The sequence below is a fragment of the Cydia strobilella genome, chromosome 16 (genome assembly GCF_947568885.1).
Source record: "Cydia strobilella chromosome 16, ilCydStro3.1, whole genome shotgun sequence".
Taxonomy (NCBI): domain Eukaryota; kingdom Metazoa; phylum Arthropoda; class Insecta; order Lepidoptera; family Tortricidae; genus Cydia; species Cydia strobilella.
This window is the reverse complement of record NC_086056.1, coordinates 9866037-9891564: the sequence shown is the minus strand read 5'-3', so window position 1 is coordinate 9891564 and position 25528 is coordinate 9866037. Positions and strand designations below refer to the sequence as shown.

The 25528-nt window shown below is 38.8% G+C and overlaps 1 protein-coding gene across 1 annotated transcript; it reads left to right on the top strand.

Moving 5' to 3' along the window:
- Positions 1-9644: 9644 nt before the first annotated feature.
- On the top strand, positions 9645-22881 carry LOC134748126 (NPC intracellular cholesterol transporter 2 homolog a). Its single transcript, XM_063682824.1, has 3 exons — positions 9645-9798; positions 21291-21404; positions 22127-22881. The coding sequence occupies exons 1-3, from the start codon at positions 9681-9683 to the stop codon at positions 22405-22407; spliced, it is 513 nt and encodes a 170-aa protein (XP_063538894.1). The 5' UTR covers positions 9645-9680; the 3' UTR covers positions 22408-22881.
- Positions 22882-25528: the final 2647 nt, after the last annotated feature.

The following is a 25528-nucleotide window of genomic DNA, read 5'->3' as shown; positions in this document are numbered from 1 at the left end:
GTTAACCAGTTGAAATTTTCACAGATGATGTATTTCTGTTGCCGCTATAACAACAAATACTAAAAACAAAATAAAATAAATATTTAAGTGGGGCTCCCATACAAAAAAAACGTGATTTTATTGCCGTTTTTTGCGTTATGGTACGGAACCCTTAGTGCGCGAGTCCGACTTGCACTTGGCTGGTTTTTTACAGTTAGTATTCTCCTTGCGTTGGTGTGGTGAAATTTTTTGTGTTTCTCAACACTCAAGATTTCACTTTTCGAACCACTCATATATTTATATTACGCTCGTGGTTCAATTTGGAATCTTTCGCTTTGTCACCACCCCAACTATTACTATTAAAATCTACTCTTATGCTAAACACCTCTTAAGAATCTACCCCTAAAATTGGCCATGTGATCGTCTAGATAGTAGTTAGAACCCCTCAAAGTGTACCGCGGAACCCTAGATTCTTTAATGAGTATCAACTAAATTTTGGACTCCGGTATTATTCTATTATTACCTATATTTTAAAGAATTTTTATATTTATGGTACTGTAGATATATTTTATTATGATACTAAGGAATATTTTAATAGTTACAGTAGATTGTGTCACTAGGAAGGAAATTGACATATTTACGGTGAGGCCGCACATCGAATCCAGAACGAAGCAAATGATTCCATAATTGAAAGCTGAGCGTAGCGAAGCATTCTAAAATAGTATTCCGAGCGTAGTGATGAAATTAATAATACAATTTTGTTAAATCTATTCATGTAATGTAAATGCTGTTAAAGGCTTACTATATATGACGTTATCTAGGTAATTGTAGCATATATGGTTAGTATGAGGTTAAAATTGTTGTTAGTAAAATGAGTTTAAAAATGTTTTTGGTGAAGTCCCGCTACGCCTATTAAGCCTTCGGGATAACATACGAAGCAGCACTCCTGGGATAAGCCCATTTACACCCTAGCTTTTTAGGAAAAGTTATAATTATACTATCACCTTCTAAACGATGTGTGAGTTCACACGTACTGCTTCGCATGCTCGATGCGGGTCAGAAGGCCTTATCCCGTTTTAAAACATCATTCGGGTCACCTATCCTAACATTGTAGCCAGACGGGCTAAGACCAACGCTTCGCAACCTAAGCATTCCTAGATGATCTGATGAAAGAAGCGCCAAGTATCATCAGTCAATCAAAATTACTTCTTTTTTATGTTCAAAAGCTAGGGATACTAATCCCTTTTCCCAATTCCCAGAACTAAAAGTATAGACTAAATTTCTAGTCTTTTAGATGTATAAACGAAGCACTAATGTCATTTGCTATATTTTATGAGACTAAAATATCAAGTTGAACATTATTCCACTCAAATTTCCCATTGGACTGCTCTTGCCTGCCAAGGGGTCCCTAAAACAAACCATTCTTCTATCCCAGAACGATCTGTATGCCTAAAACCAGCTTGATATTTTAAGAATTTATTTGGAAATACCTTAGAAACCTGATTGCAAAACTCAGTACCTCGTCTTTACTCCAAAAACCAGAAATTTAATAGATAAAAAAATAAAGATTTCATAGGAATTTAATTTATTTTCCCCAGATAAATTAAAAGTTTGAAAGATTTAGGCAAAAGAATCCTTTACCTTTTAAATACACATATTTTAGGTTAATGAAGCCATATTTTTAAGTCTTTAAAAGAAGAATTTATATCAACCATATCAGAGTCTTAGACCAAGCATAAAAGAGACCCTACACACAAATACCTACAGACAAATAGTGTATGACTCTACCCTATTTATAATCCTACCCTCTGGCCCTACTCTAGGTACACCCAAAGCACAGATCGCACTTACCATTGACCTAGTGCCTTGGAATATACACAAGTGTATCCCTACTAGAAGCTGGAAAGTTCGGTAGACCAAACCGAGATTAGCAAAACTAATGGTCCGTGTATTTGACTCCCCCTCCTACGCCCGCGGGCTAAAAGAAGTAGGAAGTAAGTCGCCCTATTCCGTGTCTATCAGTGGATCGGCACCCTTTGCACACACCAGCACCAACCACATGAGAAGTCCTGCCGCAACTAAGACTAAGTATATAATAACAGTCACGACAGAATCCTTCCCCGCAATCAGCACTAGCATGCGCCAGAGCACCGAAATATATAAATATATTTAATAGGGGACCAGATCCCAATTACTGCCGACTTTAGTGAGCTCAGATTACTCCGAATGGCACGCACGTGATGCCCTCACTTCCATCTAACAGCTGGGCTTTGAGACCTGGGAGATAGTTCATCTCTTATGTTGGTAAAGAAGAGATGCCAGGCCCTCTCAAGCCTGGAACTAAAAGACTCCTAACCACCCATCACCTTTAACACCGCCAGGCGTGATGAATGTTTAGTTGGACAAACTGTCAGTCCAAGCAATGATCTGGCTTCAAAAATAGCAAAAGACCCCATAGAAAAAACACTAAAATAACTAAGAGTAATTTTACTAGTATAAATTTCTCACAAAACAAACAAACTAAATAAAGAAGTGAAATTCCCTTAGGCACCATTATCCAAGCTTAACATTACGAAAATTACTTCTCGCAAAATTAAACCTAGACACAATTTCAAGTACCTGCTATGCAACGATATTGTCCCTGCATAACGTGGCGGCACTTAGAACAATACAGTGTAGAAAATTTCACTTCACGGCACTCAACACTACACACAACACATCAGTAAAGAATCTCCACTATGGTCCTAGTTTAGCGTTACGACGATATTGTCCCCGTAAAACCAAACACAGACCAATTCCAAGTCCTTGCTATGCAACGATATTGTCCCTGCATAACGTGGCGGCACTCGGAATAATTCAGTATCGAAAACTTTACAATAAAATAAAACCCATACATAGCAGCAAAGAATCTCCACAATAGTCTAGGTTCAGCGTTACGACGATATTGTCCCCGTAAAACCAAACGCAGACACAAATTCTAAGTTTTAATTTACCAAGATAATTCCAAGTAAAAACAAACAGAAAAAGTAGCAGAGAAACTTCGCTTACCAGTACGAAAATTACGCCCAAAAGCCAGAGTCACGACTAGTCCGATGGTTGAAGAATGAATGAATTCCCCCGTGCCCGCTCCGGCCTTTTATACCTTTTAGTAGCGACAGGCGACTTGCGACAGGCGACAGGCGACAGGCGACAAGCGACAGGCGACCGGCGACCGACGACAAGCGACCGACGACTGGCGACATAACAATAGGATATTGACGACAAGCGACCAGCGACAGGCGACCGGCGACCAGCGACAGGCGACCGGCGACAAGCGACCAGGGACAAGCGACCGGCGACAAGCGACCGGCGACATAACAATAGAATACTGACGACAAGCGACCAGCGACCGGCGACAAGCGACAAGCGACCGGCGACTGGCGACAAGCGACCGGCGACATAACAATAGGATACTGACGACAAGCGACAGGCGACCGGCGACCGGCGACAGGCGACAGGCGACAGGCGACCGGCGACCAGCGACAGGCGACAAGCTACAAGCGACAAGCGACAGGCGACAAGAGACAGGCGACCAGCGACAGGCGACAGGCGACAAGCGACAGGCGACAAGAGACAGGCGACCAGCGACAGGCGACCAGCGACAGGCGACCAGCGACAGGCGACAGGCGACCGGCGACAAGCGACAGGCGACTTATTAAGACAAACATTATCCAAAAAGTACCAGGATACCAGAATTGAGAAGGAGGTCGTTCGCCCCATGGCACATAACGGCGCTCGACTCAAGAAGAAGGTCATATGTCCAATTGTGATTACTAATCCTTACGGCCTATATCTTAACGTTTACAATCACTAAATGTCGATTTCCCCGATATCTATCCCTTTCACGCACGCGATGTTTTAGAAGGACAGAGACATTTACAACGACATCCACATTTCACGCACACATAGATAGCAGTTCAGTTTGAGGAGCCCAAACAAATTATAAAAGAAGGTGCGTTCTGAAATCCATTACGTATGAATCTGATATATTATTTTACTTTATGATATTTTTAGTTTATTTCCGAATTCTTCACTCACTTCAACGTGTTTTACGTTTATTAATAACAAATATGTTTAAAACAACTTCCGGAAATTAAGATTTAACTATCTTTTACACGTAAATTTTACGATCAGAATGTAGTATCAAAAACGTTATTGCATGTCATATTGTACCAGGAGCACCTAAACGTCAGTTCGACATCCTGTCAAGCTGTCAGTCTCCGTGTCATTGTCAGCGCGCTGCAATTTGTTATTGAACCTTTTTGTTTATTTCTAAGTTAAAATACGGATCAATTTAACGAGAACACTAGTGTTAAATAATAAAACATGGAATTAAATGCTTCAAGTTTCATCTGTCAGAATCATCATCATCATCATCATGTCAGCCGATAGACGTCCACTGCTGGACATAGGCCTCCCCCAAGGCTCGCCACTCCGACCGATCCTGTGCCGCTCGCAACCACCGAATTCCCGCGACTTTCACCAGGTCGTCGCTCCATCTCGTTGGAGGCCTACCGGCAGTTCGTCTTCCGGTACGCGGACGCCACTCCAGAACCTTCCGGCCCCACCGGCCATCAGTTCTGCGAGCAATGTGCCCCGCCCACTGCCACTTAAGGTTTGCAATTCTGCGAGCTATATCGGTGACCCTAGTTCTACTGCGGATATCATCATTTCTGACTCTATCACGCAGAGAAACCCCGAGCATAGCTCTCTCCATTGCCCTTTGCGTGACCTTGAGCCTTCTTATGAGGCCCATCGTTAGCGCCCACGTCTCAGATCCGTATGTCATCACTGGCAACACACACTGGTCAAAGACTTTTGACTTAAGACACTGCGGCAATTTGGACGAAAAGATACTGTGGAGCTTCCCGAACGCTGCCCAACCGAGTCGGATTCGACGAGTGACCTCTTTCTCGAAGTTGGACCTACCTAACTGGACTGTTTGTCCTAGGTATACATAATCGTCAACAACTTCGAGCGCAGAGCCTCCGATTAATACGGGAGTTGGCACAACATGGACGTTAGACATGATCTTCGTCTTGTCCATGTTCATTTTCAGACCAACTCGTTCAGATACTCTGCTGAGATCAGCGAGCATCGCACTGAGGTCCTCCATGGTCTCAGCCATGACTACGATATCATCGGCAAACCGAAGGTGAGTGATGTACTCGCCATTTACATTGATGCCTCGTCCTTTCCAGTCCAGAACCTTAAAGGCATCCTCCAATGCAGCGGTGAACAGCTTTGGGGAGATTACATCTCCTTGTCTGACTCCCCGCTGCAATGGAATAGGCTTCGAGCTCTGGCCCTGTAGTCGGACGGACATGGTGGCGTTTTCGTACAGACACTTCAGCACTTCGATATACCGGTAGTCGATTTGGCACCTTTGGAGAGACTGCAGCACAGCCCAAGTCTCGATCGAATCGAAGGCTTTCTCGTAGTCCACAAATGCAAGGCAAAGGGGGAGGTTATATTCCTCAGTCTCCTGTATAACCTGCCGCAACGCATGTATGTGGTCTACGGTACTATAGCCTTTACGGAAACCTGCTTGTTCGGGAGGCTGGAAGTCGTCAAACCTGCGTGCGAGACGGTTCGTGATGACTCTCGAAAACAGCTTGTAGACATGGCTCAGAAGTGAGATGGGTCTATAATTCTTCAGCAAGGTGTTATCACCTTTTTTGAAGAAGAGCACCACCACACTTCTGTTCCACGCTTGCGGCGTTTTTCCTTCGCGCATGACGGAACTAAACAGCGTCTGAAGGGCCTTAAGGACTGGTTTACCACCCGCCTTCAGGAGTTCGGCCGTAATTCCGTCATCACCTGGGGCTTTGCCATTCTTAAGTTGTTTGAGAGCCATACTAATCTCGTACAGGCTGACGTCCGGGATATCTTCGGTATAGTGTCGAGTTAGTCTAGCTCTAGGGTCTCTAGCTAGATCCACGACGGGTGCTCGGGTTGTTGTGTATAACTGTCCATAGAACTTCTCGACTTCTCCCAAGAGCTCAGGTTTGGATGAGATGATCCTGCCGTCGTCGGTCTTCAGTTTTGTCAGTTGGCTTTGGCCAATAGACAGATCTCTGGCAAACACCTTCGAGCCTCTGTTGCGCTTGATAGCCTCTTCAATACTGTTAGTATTGAATCGGCGTATATCTCGCTTCAGAGACTTCGAGATCCGTCTGTTGAGCTGCCTATAACGACAAACGTCACCTGACGACTGCAGAATCATCTCACGCCTCACCTCCATGAGCTTGAGAGTGGAGTCCGAGAGTTTCTTGGTTCTTGTACGACGAGTCTTGAAGAACTTGGACCCGACCGTATGAACAGCTTCCACAAACCCGTCGTTGTAATCGTCCAGGTCGCTAGCTAGGCATTCGAACCGGTTTTGAAGTTCGAGCTGAAAGCTCTCGGGGTTTTGGAGCTGGGCCGGTGCCGGGCGGAGCGTAGACTTTATCAGTCGAGATCTCTCAAGCCTAAATTGAATATTCAGTGTGCCTCTTACCATACGGTGATCGCTCCCGGTTTTGACCGAATTGATCACAGAAACATCACTGAATATTTGCTTCTTCGTCGACATGATAAAGTCGATCTCATTCCTTGTTGCACCGTCAGGGCTCACCCAGGTCCACTTCCTGTGCTCACGTTTCCTGAAGAAGGAGTTCATCATATAGAGTCCTTCCTTCTCCATGAAACCAGCCAGTAGGTGGCCCCGGTGATTCCTACGCCCCACTCCAAATTGCCCCACTCTCAGCTCTTCACCGTCTCGTTTGCCCAGCTTAGCGTTGAAGTCCCCCATAACAACTGTGAAGTGAGTTTTGGAGCTATGCATGGCTCTGGAGATATCCTCATACATAGCCTCCACCTCATCGTCGGAGTGTGTCGAGGTCGGTGCGTAGACTTGTATGACCTTCAACGAATAACGTTGGGTCATTCTGAGTACAAGGCACGCTACCCTGTTCGACACACTCTCGATCTTCACCACGTTGTTTACGAGGGACTTGTGGACGATAAACCCGACACCTCCCTGGGACCGTTGTTCGCCCTCCCGGAAATAGAGCAAGTTGCCGGAATTCAGAGTTATCATGTCCTCCCCCTCTCTACGGACTTCCGATAACCCTATGATTCCCCAACGTAACCTGCTTAATTCTTCCTCCAGTTCTAATAACTTTTCGTCGGTCCGCAGCGTACGGCAGTTGTATGTTGCCAGGGCCAAGGGTCGTCGGTTATGGTAGCCGGGCCTCTGCCGGTGATTCACTGTAGCACCCCCTGCCCCGCCATTACCCTGGCCGCTACCGGAGCCAGGAATAGCGGGGCTGCCGGGGACTAGGGGTCTGGGTTTTATTTGTGTCTGCATTATTTTGTTTTTTGTTTTTATCCCTTGGGGGGGATTGCCGTAGTCGCCACGCTTGGCAGGCGGGTTGGCGACCGCAGTTTGATAGAGGTAGTTCTCGGAGGACGCTGCTGCCCATCCACCGGATTTCCTTCAGTCGCCTCTTACGACACCCACGGAAAGAGAGGGGGGGTGGTGCTATTCTTACCCGGCACCACACGGGGCAGTCTGTCAGAATACTTAGTGGAATTATGAACGAAATGTGCGACTGAAGAGGATTTCAGTTTTACAAAGGTATATTTTCCCATCTTCTATGTTTTTTGTAATGAAAAATGAGCTTAATACTGAGCTATTTGGATACGACCAGTCACAGCTTGCTCGGATATAAATAGTAGTACGAGGAATTAAACAATAACTTTGCCCCCTTGTAAAACAAAGTGAAAACAAATAACTATGAATGACCTAATATAAATTTTATTTTATTTTATTAAATACAGCAACTATCCTTACAGGTAACCCTAATACAATACTAGGAAAATTTTATGGGCCTAAATGAGTAAAGTAAACTTTATATGTTAAAAATTTGTATCATTTAAGTTGTAGCCGATAAAGTGCAGTGTGAATTGTGAACATCATCATCTCGTAGAATATGGGCTCCACGTGTATGTAATGTAACATGTAACAATGTCGTTAATATAATAAATTGCGTTGTGCTCAATACAATAAGAACATTGATATTGATAATAAGTATTTATAGGTAATATATTATCTTCACCTTTTTTAATCGCTAAAAATATCTACGAATTGGCGTCTAGTCTAAAAGTGTAGGTTTCATTGCATCATTTATTTATGGGTAGGGTAGGTAGGCACACGTAGGCATCCTTAGTCCTTCCATTGTAGGGTAGTAGGTACTAGTACTTACTACGGTACGTCATCTCTAATTATCATAATCTTGTAAAATTACCTATACCTACTACACGCAAATTGTCTTAGTTCAAAGATCCGCTTCAGGATACCGAGTTAAGATACTACTGCTTATGATTCTTTAATGCTAATGAACAAAAAAGATAAAAGAGAAAACATTCTTCAGATATAGATAGTCTGCATTTTCTCAAATGACTTTTTCGCCTAAGACGGTAGACGGTAATCTGTTAAACAAAAGCCATTGTTCCTTTTGTGCGAGCGGTCGCCCATTGTGTACCATTGAGTCTGTGCGCGTCCTACGGCACGTGCCATTGACAGAGACAATGGTACACAATGGGCGACCGCTCGCGTAAAAGGAACAATGGCTTTTGTTTAACAGATTACCGTCTTAGGCGAAAAAGTCATTTGAGGAGATGCAGACTATACCTATCTATCTGCACATACATATCCAAAATTAATGAACTCGTACCGCCCATTGTAAATAAGGAATTTTAAGTAGGTATATAAAGACGACACGCCCCGCCCAGCGCCCTGAATATCTTATAAGCACCTATTTTTTTAATGTTCAGTTTGTTTACTTTGTTTACGCATGAACGATTGCGTAAACGAAGATTGATGCTTTAATAACACCCACATACTGAAAAAAAAACTTGAATGTCAAAAATTATTATTTGTTTTACAAGGATGTAAAAAGTTGTTGTTTAACCCCTCGTGCTAATACTGATACGTACTTAGTGTTCTTACACGCAAGCATTGCAAGCGAATGATTCCAAAATTGAACCGCGAGTGTAGCGCGTGGCCAAAAAAGTTAAATCTTGAGAGTTGCGAGGATTTTAAGGCACGAGGGCTAAACAAACTTTGCTACCGTATGAAAAACAAAAAATCACCACACCAACGCTAGGGAAGGACATCATAGTAATACCAATACATTAAACATTACAAATCCAAATGAATGTTATTGAATATGTATCATTCAAAGATCATCCTAATCTTAATCCTACTGGCCAATGTGAGAACTGAGAAAACAACTCACCTGTACTCGGCCGAGTGCAGAGTGCAGACTGCAGACCGGTCCGGCCAGAGCGACCGGTCGGAAGAACAATAGAATAAGGAAAATAAAAATACTCGTGGTTCAACTATAGGATTCCACACTCGCGAGTAAAACTTAACTTTGCACCCTTGTATAAGAATAGTACATTTCGATGCTAGTGCGGAAAGTATGTCATTACTTCACGAGCTTGCCACGAGCCGTAGGCGAGATCCGCATTTCGTAACACGTGTAATGTTCTAATGTTATATAGACAAAGTGTACAATTGTGCATGAAATCGAAATACACAAACTGTGCAACGTCGCGTCGTAAATCTCTTGTTTTTTCTGAGATGCGCAAAAGTCAGACAACCGGTCACTTGAATGGGTCGTTGCGATTGCGGTAAGGTAACATGGTTAGTTGCCACAATGGTTGCGCTGAGCGTGGTTGTGCTGTCGTGCCTGGCTCTCGCCGCCGCCACCGACGTCGACCAATGTCCAGGTAAGTCTTTACATAAGCCATTAGGAACACGTCCTGCTTTCGTCTCGGATTGCGTTCGCAGAATTCATGCACTTTGCGTATTCTATAATGTTCTCTGCATAAGACACCAGTGAAACTAGTCATAACACTTGGTAATTGGACGTAAAAAACTTAGTAAACGTAACGGTTTATTGATTTAAAGGAGATAGATGGTAAACATCACGTTATTAGTTAGGTTAGCACATTACGTGATAGCACAAATTTAGTAAACTGCTTGTCTATGTGTCACCTATGTAGACTAATGTGTCAATGTGACTATTCGATTGGCCAATCTACTACCCAATATACCTAACTGGTTTTGTACATAAAAATAGAACTTGGGTAAATATGATAAACATAGGATAGGACATAGGTAGCCTCTTTAGCTAATACTTAATACCTATGGAGATTGTAAAGGCTAAATGGCACAGGAAACTTTCGACCTATTATAGTCATACCATACCCATGTTTGTTTACAATTACACATAGATACATACTCTGTTACTTATGTATCTACTAAAATACACGATTAACTTCAGGCACGTATATTTTTGTTATTTTTGCAAGTTTAATTTTTGTAAATGTAAATTGACTTCTGAGAAGGGAAACATCATGATGTGAGGATAGCTGCATACTTAATCTGCCAATATGACTTTATGTCGTTCGACAATTGCGTAACTAAATACCTACCTACCAAAAGTGGAAACGTCGGAAATAAAGGTAACAAAATAGATTCGCAATAGACCCGGTTATAAACGATTTAATAAATAATTATATTTAACTCCAAACAAAATTCATAAAAATAAAAGGCCATGAGTCGAGAAGGCGGGGAAATTGTGTTTTTTAGGTTAGGGACAATGACCGAGCGGCATACACTCATACAGCCTAGATTTTATACTTAATTAAAACAAATACCTATTAGTCAAACACACCCAACTTGTCAGTAGAAATTTCGCGCCTACATTTTTTAAATTTGCTGCCCTTTTCTACTGACAAGGTCGATCGATCGACCGACAAATTCAAAAATATGTGAACACGACTTTATTGTCTAAGTTGTCTAAGGTGTAAGAGCGGACACATATTTTTGAAACTTTGGGAATGTATATATATTTATGCCCTTGACTGTACACAAGTTCCTACATGAACAACTTTCCCGCCATTTTCGCACATTATACAGCCACCTAATGGTTTATCTACGAAATTGATACTTATATGTATTAAATTTCTTTCTCATAAAAAACAATATATATTTTAAGTTTTTAATGCAAACCAAATCAATGTTTTCAATAGATTTTTTTTTCTCGACTTATAGGAAATTGCTGTAGTCATTAACAGCTGTTTAAATATCGCCATCTTTGTAGCGCCCCACTACCGCACCGCTTTCAACGATCACGCACACCACACTACTACAAACATATACCTACACATATACTCACGCAAAAAAATAATAATGGGGGGCACGTGCCCCGGGCGCCGTCCAAGGGGGGCGCCAAAACGGGCGAAAAATATAAAATTATTTTCAAAAACATTGATTGTTCCCGCCGCGTGGAACTCGGTTAGTTCGGGGGTCTACAGGCTACGTTTGGGGGGGCGCAAATTTGGTGCCTGCCCCGGGCGCCATTTCCTCTACCTACGCCCCTGGCAAGCTAGTTTGGTATGTACACGTGCAATGGTTATGATTTGTAGACACAACACAATACAATTGAAGACAATTTACGTATATACCTACTGGGTTGGGTACGACTACAGTAGGTACCTATACAAAGTGCTAGTGCGACAAATTGCCAGTTTTTAATTTACTTAATCTACCTTTTCTTACTTATTGTGCCTTGTGGCTTGTGACTTGTGACACAACACGACCTTAATCTTTATTGGTTCACACTTCACAGTAATTACTTGGCAGTTTCATTTCGACTTTTATTTCCCTTCTTTGTTGATCTTAAGGAAAAAGCTGTTTTTTTATCCTTATTCGTCAAAATGAAATATGAATAATAGAAAAATTAACCAAAAGTCACTTAAATCCCCAATAAAAACAAAATATTTATTATTTTTACTAAAGTTATCACGGTCCAATTACTCGTACATAAGAGGCCGTAGTCGATTTTGGAGCAAAAATTTAAAATTGATAGATTTAGTCGTTGAAATTATACACGTTTTGTTACATAATATCTAAATAACAAGTATTGATTTCTATTAGCACGTCTTCTCATCTGGCCTTTTAATAATGAGGTCGCGAGCGTGCGTCACCGGTAATGCATGAAGAGAAGGGGCAGTTTTTAAAAATTCATCAAAAAATCATGGTGGTAAATTATACAAATTGACGTATAAGAATAGTTTCAGCAAATGTTGTAGATTGTTTAAGTATCAAAATTACGTTGAAATTAATTCGATTTTCAGAGAAATTGTCACTTGTTTTAAAGTAATTTCTGGAGAAAATCGATTTCGTCTAACTTTCATTTACACTACTTCAAAGTCATAATAATAAAAATGTAGTCTGATAAACGACAAGTACAGGATATGTGTAATACAAAATTACCATGTTTACCCGTCCAAACTTTACGAAATTTACAAATAAGAGCGACAAAATCAGTGCTTTACGCGCGTTTACCTAAACGTCCATCAGAAAAGCAAGCATTACTAATTTAGTGAGTATGTTTTCAAAAAACTGATCTGATAAAAGGTAAGATAAGAAGACGTGCTAATAGAAACCAGTACTTGTTATTTCAATTAGGTAACAAAAGGTGTAAAATTTCACGGACGAAATCTATCAATTTTACATTTTTGCGACTAAAATCGACACCGGCCTCATAATAAACTATAAAGAATACTAGTCGTTAAACTGGTACAATGATTGACGTGTAATAGAGAATATGCGAGCATCTACGATGACCAGCTAAGATACTTACATTAATTATGATTAGAGAAGGCTGCACAATCGCGGGAAAAAAGTGATTATCAACAAAACAATGGCGGCTAACCGTGTCGGCCGTTCCTCTACTAAACGTGTGTTGTTTTTGCACGTTGCAGCAGAGCTGAGCAGAGGCATTGGTGAAAGTTTATCAAGATGATTTAGAACCTAGTCTTGGTAATGTAATGAGTTGGTTCAATTTGTGTCTTTGATCGACTCATACAAAAAGGACTAAGAAAATACCAATCTCCATCAGGAACTATTTTACTACCAAATTCTCGAAGATCAAAATTTCAGAGCTACATTCCCAAACCTTTAAAATTGCATTGACAATGTTTTTGGTTTTGATGGCATCAAATTGCACTGAAGAGCGCTCATTTTCAAAAATGAAAATTTTAAAAAATAGGCCACGATGGGATAAAACCGTCTATCAAAGCTTTCTCTCCTTAGCATTGAAGGTGATTTACTTCGGGACTGGATTACACCAAAATCATATAAACGATTTTTCGGCGAAAAAAGCTCGGAAGGTTCCGTTCGTTAACGCTAAAATTTAATTTTAGATAATTCTTGTTTCCGATGATATTTATATGTTTGTTAAATAATAAAAGAATCTCTACTTGGTTTCACAATAAATTATTTATTGGAAAACTCGACTGAATAAAATTGTCTATTTTATTTGAAAAATAATTTGGGGCCAGGGCGCCTTCACTCCTTTGTTGCCCCGAGGCCTCCAGAGTCCAGACCTTTAAGTCCGGCCAAGTCTAACACAACTCTGGTATAAACGTCCAAAATTCAGAAAGAGCGCCTTATGATTATTATAAAAGTTATTAGGCGCATTTAAACATTTGTATGAAATCTGTTTTTCGCTCCTATTTTTTAACCGACTTCCAAATCTCAAAAGGGGAGGTTATCAATTCGTTTTTTTTAATGTTTGTTACTTCATATCTCCGTCATTTCTGGACCGATTGTGAAAATTCTTTTTATGATTGTAAGTATATGTATATATATTTATGCTTTAATGCTATGAATTTTTAAAAACATATATACATACAGATTGGTCCCTTTTTGGCAAAATGCAGTTCTGATGATGGCATCCATGAGGAATCGAGGGAACTCCTCAAATGTTAAAGGCATACATATAGTGATTTTAGTATTTACATCAACAAATTAAGCATTTAGATATAAAAAAGTGACATTCGATGAAATGGAACTGCTGATGATGATCAGATTGGAACTCTTCAAAGACATGCACATAGTTCTCGTTTGGCGATGTGTCCTCTTCGTTATGTTTGTTAAGCAAGTTAAGTTTTTAAGACAAATTTTTGTCAAGCTCGAGTTCTGATGATGGGATTCATGAGGAATCGACGGAACTCCTCAAATCTTAAAGGCATACGTGTAGAGATTTTTGTATTTTCATTAGAAAATGAAGCCGTTACATTAAAAACTGTCGCATTCGATTAAGTGGAACTGCTGATGATGATTAGAACGGAACTCTTCAACGACGCATAGTATACGTTTGGCGGTTTCGACTTGGACTGGGACCCGGACCTGAACTTGGACCCGGAGAGTTATAACTACGACCCACAGAAACGATGTGCTACTAGATAAGTGGGTTAAGTTAGGTTTGAACTGCGGTCCTCACAGAAGTTACAGGACCGAACTGCGACCCTTATATAGAAACGAAATGCTACTAGAAAAATGGGACGAAATGGATTAATTATATATATCTGGTGATCAATTAAATACCAGCCAATAATTAATATGGCATTTCAAACTGTTTTAAGAAGTCGGTTTTTTTTTCTATTAAAAATTACTAAAATAATCAAAAAATCGATATACAACCAATTGTGTCAAACTATTTTCAATAATGTTAATATACAGAGAGGAAAATGAGGACTATTACGTTTGTATGAAAAAGCGATTTCGCGCGGGTCCTCCACTTTCGTCCTGTCTTAACACATCTCGTCCACGACTCAAATAATCTGCCTAATTAAATATTAATCAGTTAAGACGATTCTCGCTGATTTGGCCTTGAGCGTCTCAGCGTCTCTGTACCCGCACCCCGCTCACTGCGATCGTACGTAAATTTCGTCTCGGTGCGGCGACTGCGGCGGAACGAGGTTCAAAGAATAACCTACAGCCCAGAGGCGCGCGGCATTTGGCGCTATACCTCGTATTTGTGTTTCTTTTGCAGATATTTTGTTGTTTGAGTATGAGTAGATCATGCGTGTAGTGGAGGTCGTCAATTATAATAAAAATATATTCCCTTATGCATTATACTTTACAAGCCTCAATTAGTTAATTTGTGTTTTATCTGTTTCTTACAAATAAATACATAAGTCAAATCGACGGATTAAGATTTATAGCTAAAGCTATACTAAATTGAGGCGTACAGTGCGTTTATTTTATACAGATTTTTTTATCCGTAATAAATAAATATAAATAATGCCATTAATAGTTAACTTATAAAATTAAAGTACCTACTAGCTTCATGCCGTGCAAATGTGTTATTTTTCGAAGTTCGAAGTTTTCTCAATCATTACGTGGGAATATCATCATTATTAGGGTTCCGTACCTCAAAAGGAAAAAACGAAACCCTTATAGGATCACTCGTGCGTCTGTCTGTCTGTCTGTCCGTCTGTCACAGCCTATTTTCTCGGAAACGACTGAACCAATTAAGTTGAAATTTGGTGTATATATGTAAGTTTGTGACCCAAAGACGGACATGTAACGTACACATATTAATTTTAAACACGGGGGCCACTTTTGGGGGGTAAAAGAGAAAATAAAATAAAAAAGTTTTTCAAACTATATCGTGTTACATATCAAATGAAAGAGCTCATTGTGAGAATCTCAAATGTATATTTTTTATAATTTAAAGGGGCCCACAGACTATCAGTCCGCCGGACGATATCGGCCTGTCAGTTGTTCGGAACTGTCAAATTTTTGTTCTAACTGACAGGCCGATATCGTCCGGCGAACTGATAGTCAGTGGGCCCCTTTAGGATAAACAGTCAATTCAATTCAATTCAATATATTCTTTATTCAAATAGGCCTAGCAACAAGCACTTTTAAATTGTTTAGAAGTTATTCACGAAAATAGGCAAAAAATGAGCATTCCCCCCTTTTATCTCCGAAACTACTGGGTATAAAATTTTGAAAAAAATACACAAAATAGATCTTTACCTATAGATCACAGGAAAACTTACTAGAAATGAGCAGTCAAGCGTGAGTCGGACTTAATTATTTAGTTTTTGATCCAACCCGTGTGTTTATTAAAGACATTTCACGCACGTTTCACATAAAAAACAAATTGTTTAATTTGAGTAATGTACCCTTGGAACGCGACTCCGACTCGCACTTGGCCGGTTTTTATTACAAGCGCGCCACAACCAAATCAGCGCTTTGCAGTCATTTATTTTTTTAGTGGTTAACGGCTATGTATGATGAACCCCTGTGGACGTCAACTGCCGCTCCGTTGATGGGTTGAGGAATGGCAGCCACCGACACACGCAAAAAAATTGTTATCGCCTCCCGCTTGGTACTGTGTCAGATGATAGTTTAGATGCTATTGTGAATTAAAAAAATGGTCAGCCGGTTGTATCTCGGTGGACCGTCAGCTGGTCACATGAACATCTAAAAAAATCTTTTCAGTCATCGCATCCCATTTCATACTTTGTCAGATGGTAGTTTAGATGATATTGTTAATAAAACAAATCGTCGGCCGGTTGTATCGCGGTGGAAAGACCGTCAGCTATTAAAACATTATTGTTAGTTTAAAAATAATTTTAATTGATTTAGCCGTTTAGTAAAAATAACCAAAGTTACCCGCAAAATGGCCTGTTTTATTATTTTTATTACGGTAAAACTATAAATATCAGGAAATAAGTTTAATTTTATAATTGTTGAACAATAAATGAAGATTCATATATATTTTTTTCATAATTTTTTGTTTACCCATTTAGAAGACATAATACACCAAGTTGACCCAATGAAATAATTACTGAAATCCAGAAGGAGATACAAATAATAATAAAATAATAAAACGTTTATTAACAGGCAAGGATCACCCATGAAAATTTTACAGACATAACTACAATTACACTATTTAACACTAATTACTACTTAACTAAACCTACAATAAACTTAATAGTAAGTTTTTCCGTAAATAAAAATACGATAGGCCGTTTTGCTAGTTCTTAATCGATTAAAATTATTTTTAAACTACAAAAACAATTTTACATACAACGTAATAGGTAATAGGTAGCTTATGTTAAATCAATTATTTATTGTTTCGAGATGGAATGGAACATTATTCAAAACGTAAAACTTGAATGACATTATAATATGTCGGTTAGAAAACATTTATTTATTTATTTCAAATAAAGTTTTCTCAAATATACGTATATTATAGTATAATATATAATATATACGGATATTATCATTACATTCATTGTAACAGACCGCAAAATACCGTGTTGCGCTCGCTAATGCGCGTCGCAACCAAATCAGCGCTCTGCAGTTATTTATTCTTTGGCCACAATAACTCCGATATTATAGCACTTTGCTTGTGCATAAGCGAACATAGTGCAAGGAAGGCACGGAGCGACGAGCGACACAGCCTCCTCGTCTCAAAGCTGGCACACGACTGCCGGCCACGCCATTTTCAGGCTGCATACGCATGAAATGTGGAAAAACGTTCGATTTGTTAAGAAAATATTTTTTGATTAAGAAAAGCTATGTTGCATTTGTAGAACCTGTTAAAACATTTTTGTTAGTTTAAAAATAATTTTAATCGATTAAGCCGTTTAGAAGTTATAAGCAAAGTTAGCCGCAAAACGGCCTGTCGTGTTATTTTTTTTTCGGTGAAACTACAAATTCCAGAAAAAAAGTCAAATGTTGCGATTATTGTCCATAGAGTGAAGATGCATATATATTTTTTTCATAATTTTCGGTTGACTCATTTAGAAGTTATAAGCTCTAAAAAGTAACAGTTTTTGGCCAAAAACTGCGCGAAGCGCCTTAAGGCATTATCTAGAACGAATAGTCTTCTGAATTAAAATATAGATTTGTAATTATTTTTTTATATATTATAATGTTTAAATGCATTTAGTTTATTTTGAGGGAGGCCTTTGCCCAGCAGTGGGTCACACGCATAAGCTAGTAGAAAAAAATTGACGCGATACATCGCGGGACCGTCCGCATTTCTGCAATGTCCACATCTACGGCGGCTTATATGTACAAATCGCTCACAGAAACAAGTCCCGAGGTATCTTTGTTCTTCATATACATTTTGATTTATTTGTGTATCAGATCATTTAAATCATGCATCATTCATAGGTACAGGGTACACGTATATCTACGGTCATCTTGTCTATTTTATACCTACTATAGTACCTATCTAGTACTTAGTTTGAGTGAGGTAGGTTCTCAAATTTATACTTAATATTTATACTTCCGTGCCATTACGCAGAAAACGGCAAAAATAGTTATTTGTTATACAAGGGTGCAAAGTTGTATTTTACCCGCGAGTGTGGAATTGAAACACGAGCAAGCGAAAGGATTCTATAGTTGAACCACGAGCGAAGCGAGTGGTTCTAAAATAGAATCCTGAGCGTAGCAAGTGTTTCAACACACGAGAAGTAAAATACATTTGCACCCGTGTGTAACACAAAACTTTTCCCCTCACTATAGCGAGGAAAGTGCAACATCCACAGGCGTTAGATCATCTTCATCACTGGAATCACTCATTTTTTTACGATATTATAACAGAAAACACTAGAAATTCTGATTTTTACGTGAGTCGGTGAGAAGAACAGTAAAAATTTTGTTGACAATGTTGACATTTCTGTTCTGACGTATGAAATGTCAACGATGCGTTTTGAAATTGCATCGACTCAACTTGTGCGTTCAGAATTATATTTAACATCATTACAAAAAATCTAACGTTTCTTATGGAATTTTAAGGTTTATGACTTAAAATTATTAAATAAAGCTAAATTTGGTATTTTTTATTAGATTCTCAAACCATTTATTTAATGATAATTAATATCGAACGAACCATTATCATGAGCGTTTTACGTTTTGTTATCTGTCAAGCTACTTAAACACGCTCCATCCAAGGTCAAATTACTTTCCCCACTAGTGGATAAAATGCGTTTTTCCCCGCTTGTTTTAAAGGATAATAGACGGCTTTCCGAGCTAGTGAGGGGAAAAATCACTTTTGTTGTATGGGAGCCCCACGTAAATATTTATTTTATTCTGTTTTTAGAATTTGTTGTTATAGCGGCAACAGAAATACATCATCTGTGGAAATTTTAACTGTCTAGCTATCACGGTTCATGAGATACAGCCTGGTGACAGACGGACGGACGGACGGACAGCGGTCTTAAGTAATGGGGTCCCGTTTTTACCTTTTGGGCACCGAACCCTAAAAATGGTTAAAACTTTAGGTGGCAGTTAAGTACCGAACCGTCGGCAAGTTAATTATGTGTAAGTAATAGCCACTGCGTGTAGGGCTGTAGGCCATGGTCAAGGGTCAAGGGATGGACAGCTGGAAATGATAATGACGACTTGAGATGCCTTACGTTGAACGGCCTATAAGTAATTAAGTAGAGTTAGACCAAGCTAACTTTGCAGTTGGCAGCGATTTTGATAGCCCAGACAGTGCAAGTGATATTTTAAACGTCAAACTTCTATGAAATTATGACGTGTAAAATAACACTTGCACAGTCTGGGCTATCAAAATCGCTGCCAACTTAGCTTGGTCTAACTCTAGAAATTTAGGTACCTACCGTTTTTAACGCGGTTCCCTGAGCCAGAAGGCGAAAAATCTCCTTATATGATCACATTTTTCTAAGAGACGTTGATATTCGTAGACGTGGAAAAAATATATGTAGTTCTTGATTATATTATCTTTAATTTATAAGCTTCCGATACACGAATTATGACACTTCGCTCCATACAATTAATTCCCAAAGTAATACCTCTAACTAGGACTTTTAATCCAACTTTACTCGGTTATTTATTATGTGACAGTAGTTTAGTAATTTGACCGCTTTCGAATTTCGATATTGTAAGGCAACGTTTTTAAAATATTAAAAACGACAAACAAAATTCGATCAAAATTGACACTTGGCGCGCATGGTCTTTCCCGTTCTTTCTTGCGAAATGTACTGACAGTAATAGCGGCAAACCGATGGAACGGCCTTAAGTGTTAAATATAGGCAATCCTTTTTATCAATTAAATTACTTGTGATAATTTTATAGTAAATAGAACTTTTCTAAAAATATAATAGTATGTAGTACCACTAAATACTACTTACGCACAGCTAACTGCATGGGAGGTATCCTAAGCAGAGGCCGGTCAATCATTGAGCACCTCGCACAAACCAGTGCTCGCCAACGACCAACGACGGTGTTCTATGAAAAATTAAATATTAGTTGATATTAGAATAGGTATGATTCTAATCGCGAGATTCCTAATTTATCTATATCTCTACAATTTTACTGTCAACAGAGGGACAATAAAATTGACGTCCGCAGCTGGAGGAAAAAACCGGTGGTATTTACAATTCAACCTCATCGAGCGCATCAAACCTAAATCACAACAATGTGATGATCACATGTCTAAATTTGCCTCGATGAGTTCTTTCACGATCATTACCCGCAAAAAAAAAGTAGTCCGCAAGAAAAGTTTGCTTTTCCAAATGACATTTTTGACGCTAAAACGTGGTTAGTTAATAGTTACCTACATATAATCTGTAAAATGGTGCAAAGCGCCTATGAAAAATATCTAATTTAATATAATTACCTACTCAGTAGGTATTTATGTTAATTGAGTGCGTGAGTTAGGCATTTAAATACATGAAATACTATACCTACTTGAGCAGTGAACCAATCGTGGTTCTTCACAACACAGACCCGTTCATGCTTATTTAGGTTTAGGTAGATATTTATGTAAAAATAACCTTCGACAGAATGACATCGAAATAAATGAACAAACGATTAAAAAAACGCGTACAAATCAGTAACAAAAACAGATGATACGCAACAATAATATTTTATACCTATCCAAAACACAATCGGCACAACCCAAAAGTGACAACTAGTACCTACCCACCTAGGTAACAAACAAACAACAACGTAACGTTTAATCTTTATAAGTAAGAAAATACGTACTCATGTATAGGTATAAATAGATGAAGATTTTGATAACTAATAGGTAAGAAGGAACTCGCGTACACAGACCTACTCGATAGAAGTAAATATTAGGCATGGTTGCGTCAATTGTTTAACTATCTTCAAAATTGTATTTACATCTCTCTTGTTTGTTATTAAAATATCAATGTAAAACCTAGGTATCAGCGATTGTGTCATAGATTTTTTTATTATATTTGTGTCACTAAAATAGGTACATCCAGTCTGAAATGGGTATTTGGTAATTCGATGATACTAAATAATTCTAAGATACAAGCGTATTAAAATATCTAAGTACGAGTAGATACATATTTTTAAACGTGATGGCCTTACTATATCTAGTCTAAATATACCCATTGTTTTGCAGGTGGTCGAACCATTGAAACCCTCAGGAGCGACGTCGCTTTGACGCAGTGCAAGAAGCTGCCATGCAAGCTCAAGAAAAACACCAGGCAACACGTCACTTTTAAATTTAAAACCGGTAAGCGACTTACATGACTCAATATCCAATACATTGGATCGTTATTTACTTCGTTAGAGTTTCCTCCATGTCTTCCCAATGACCTCGGCTTCTGCAATACTTAGTAGTTTTCTGCCAGATAGGGTCGGATTATGGCTAGACGCCTTCATAACGTGTGCCTAATCCGTTTTTTTTTTACTGGCGCTTAATGTGTTGGCCAATCGGAGTCGCATACCTTTCCTGTGCCCGAATGAGGCAGCTATTGATGCACATATATCAATATCACCCATGCAGCACGGTTTTTACATTAAACTGAGAATACCTTAGCCAACTTTCCAGGACAATTACTTGATTACCATACGGGGCGGAGGCGGAGCTGTGTGCGATGGATGCTTTTTGCTTAGGTAATTAATGAAAAGATGTCCCCTTCGACTATGTAACCATGGTCAGATCAGAATTTAACTATCCGGCATCGACAACGGAATGTAGATCCTACATCTACATTCTGTTGTCGATGACTGACTGAGGGTAACCACTCCATGGGTAACCGCTTATTATGAAATTTATCAATTCTATTTACCATACAGTACTTACTAACCGTTAACTCCAGACCAGGAAAACGTGTCGTTAACGTTTGTCTGAGTAAAAGATTATAAACTACCTGAGCACGTAGATCTCGACAATAGAACGAATGTATAATATAACGATATGTAAACTAACAGGAAGTTTTATTTTATTTCTAGATAAGGAAATTAAAGATCTGAAGAACCACGTGCAGGCGGAGGTGTTCGGAGTGCCGCTGCCATTCGTCGGTGTGGACGGCAAATCTGTGTGCGACAAGCTGGAGACAGAGGGCGGGGAGAAGGCCTCCTGCCCGCTGGCTGCCAATACTGCCTACGTCTACAAGGACTCGTTCCCCATTGAAAGCTTTTATCCAAACCTAGAATTAAGGGTGCACTGGGCTCTGCAATCGCTCGGGAAAGATGTCGCGTGTTTTGAAGTACCCGCTAAAATAAGCAATTAATGTATTGGAGATGTTTTCTTGTTCTTAAAATTAAAAAATGTTATGGGTGATGTCATTTGACTTAAAGGTTTCGTAACAACTAAGTCCATTTTTGATGATTCTTGGCCATATTTGGGCATAAACAGAATCGTAACGTATATGTCACTTATGATGAGAGATTTATGGTTTACATAAGTATTATTAAATTATTAAATTGTAAAACGGGACTTAATTGCGGGGATTAATCGGGGCTTAATAATGTGTAGAGATCGTGAATGTTTAAGTCAGTGTTATTAATAAATTGTTGCGGAATAAAATATAGTTTCAAATTCTGTTGACTTAGACGCAGAAACATCTGTGCGGAGTAGAAAATATACACGAAGTATTGCAGAGAAAAGCTCAAGTTAAGCCATATTTTTATTGTTCATGCTTAAAATGGAATGAATTATTTTAATAAATGGAAGACAATTGTTTAATAAAACCGCTCGTACTTACTGCTTGTGTTTTATTATGTAAATTATTCTAAAATTGTCTTCGGTTACCGCGATAGTTACTCATGAAATAAAACTATGAAATCGGGATGTATTATAAATTCAATATACGCGATAATTATATGATGTTAATTATATTATATTACGTTTCGAACCCTTTACAGCGTTCGTGGTCAACGGGTGACTGAGGAAAAACTACAAAGTGCAAAAATACCCACCCCACATACTAAAAATAATGAACCATCATAGACTATAAACTTTAAGGCTGGTTGTGCATGCAAAATCGGTTCATAAGGCTAGTTATACACTACAATTATTTTCAAGTAAAGATATATATACGCGATAAAAACTACGCCGGCTCTAACCCTACACCTCGGACCCGAGAAGATTTAATTCCCTCCTAAATTGCAGGAGGGTATCCCAATACGGGACCGGCAACAAACTCTGCGGGACACATCTTTTCAAAAACATATTATACTCAGAATGTACCGTGTGAATATTATAAATTCAATATACGCAATATCATCCGTTTTCATAGTTTAATTTCATAAATTATTCTAAATTATTTGCTAGCTGCACCATACAACCTGGCCAAATTAGAGCGTAGGTAAAGATAATAAAGCCCAAGCTATAAACAAATACTAAGAGGTAGGTTAAAGTAATATCTACAGTACCGGCCAATAATATAACACCTTTGCTTTGAGTGTTTTTGTATGCATAAGCTTGTATAGAGTAAACAATATAGGTTTGTTTGTAGATTGCATATTTTACCAGTCATTTTATACAAATATATGATGAATATTGCAATGAAATACTGTGAATTACAATAGGATTTCAGCGTATTAGTAAAAAAATGAAGTTAACAATACATAAAAAAAACCTCTATGAAAAAACCATTACATGAGACCAATTTTTCTCATCGCCCGTACAAAGGAATACTACTAGTGAGGTGGAAGTCACTCACAAATATAAAAAAAAGTTATACCGTAAAAACATGGAGAGGTGATATATTATTGGCCGGTACTGTAACTTATTTTATTTCTGAGTTCTGTTCTGACCCACCGCAGGATTCTAACAACTGGTTAGAAAAACTATCAAACAGGATTTCATGAAAACCAGCGTCACTGCTCGAGAGCGAGATTCGGAAACTAATTTGATTAGCAAAATAACATAGGTTTCTTATACTTGCACACTTAGGTACACATTAGTCTAACTGATTAGGTAGTCCTACATGTGGAACAACTTAAAACTTTTTCTTTGAATATCTATTCATTGCAGCAACAGCAACCGACCATTCTATAAGAGCGGCTAATAATAGCTGCACCGCTGTTTTTCCTCGAGTTACCTTATCTTTTATTTTGTTTATTCATTGGTCTTGTTGTCTACGTTGTCTTATAATGCAATTGTCCTCAAGCAACGATTTAATAATAGCGACTTATCATGACATTCATGATCGTAAAGCTGCAAACGGGTGCAAGGTGAGTCGCACGAGGAACCAGTTTCGTCGAGATTAGATCTCGGTCGTGGGCTTTTTGTCGTCGGCGGTGCCCCGCCATCGCCATGCCTAATCGAGTGTTCCGAAGCTGGCGTTTCGCAGGCGAGTCGAATGATCAGACAAACCAGAGTAGCTTTGACCTCCAGATCTCGCCGTAATGGAAGTGCGCACTTATATTAAAATATTTGGGCGTTTGCCTCGCTGGCGGTCGGTGCGATTGGAATACATAGGTAATAACTAATAAGCAGTGGTGTGACGCATTCCATGCATCGACAGCATCCGAATACTAAGCGGATCGCGATCGTCCACAAAACAATGAATTGAATATTTATGAAGTGATGTTTGTTTTTTTGTGACTCGATGGCGCATGAGTAACTTATACCTATATTATTAGATATTGACGATATTGTTATTGCGGGTTTTTAGTTTTAGGTCTTAGTAGTGAACACGTTAATCACCTCAACAATGTTAAAATTAATAATCATTGTTTCTTTAATATGTTTTTATTACAAAAAATATCAAATAATAAATAATGATACATAATGAATGAGACAGACAGAATAATAAGTATTAACGTACCGTACGAATATTACGTAAGGTACTTAATCTAGCAATGTGCTAAAAGAGACTGGGACAGGACATGGCAAGCATATTGCAGCAATTCGTAATTTTAATAGGTTATAAAATATTTTTTAATACAGTTGCTCAAAAAGTGCTACTTTTCGTGGCTGTTTAGCGTGCGGAAAGTTGGTTTTCGCGAACTAGTGCTTTTTACTTTTCCAATTTTTTAAAATTTTTACTTGTTCCAATTCATGACTACTTATTGATGAGTGTTAATATTAGTTTCATTTAAACGTCGTAATCAACATAAAAACCTACTGTTAATGTAAGAATACGAAAAATATGCATATTAGGGATGTACCGACTAGTCGCCGACTAGTCGGGAAAGCCGACTAATCGGCCACATTTGTAGTCGGCCTATTCTTAATTACGGAAAAACAGGACATAAATGATATAAACAGGCAATATTTATAAAAATAAATATCAATTTGGGTTGCGTACGAAAAGTTTTGTACATACATAATTATTATTATCGCAATGTCATCGCAGACCGTATCATATTATGTATTTGGATACAATTACGAAAGTAGGTAAT

Bases quoted from the DNA above. Each gene is read 5' to 3' on its own strand.
- LOC134748126 (XM_063682824.1), top strand. From the start codon at position 9,681: ATGGGTCGTTGCGATTGCGGTAAGGTAACATGGTTAGTTGCCACAATG. The intron at 9,799-21,290 runs GTAAGTCTTTAC...ATTGTTTTGCAG, and splicing joins CGACGTCGACCAATGTCCAG to GTGGTCGAACCATTGAAACC. The intron at 21,405-22,126 runs GTAAGCGACTTA...TTTTATTTCTAG, and splicing joins CACTTTTAAATTTAAAACCG to ATAAGGAAATTAAAGATCTG.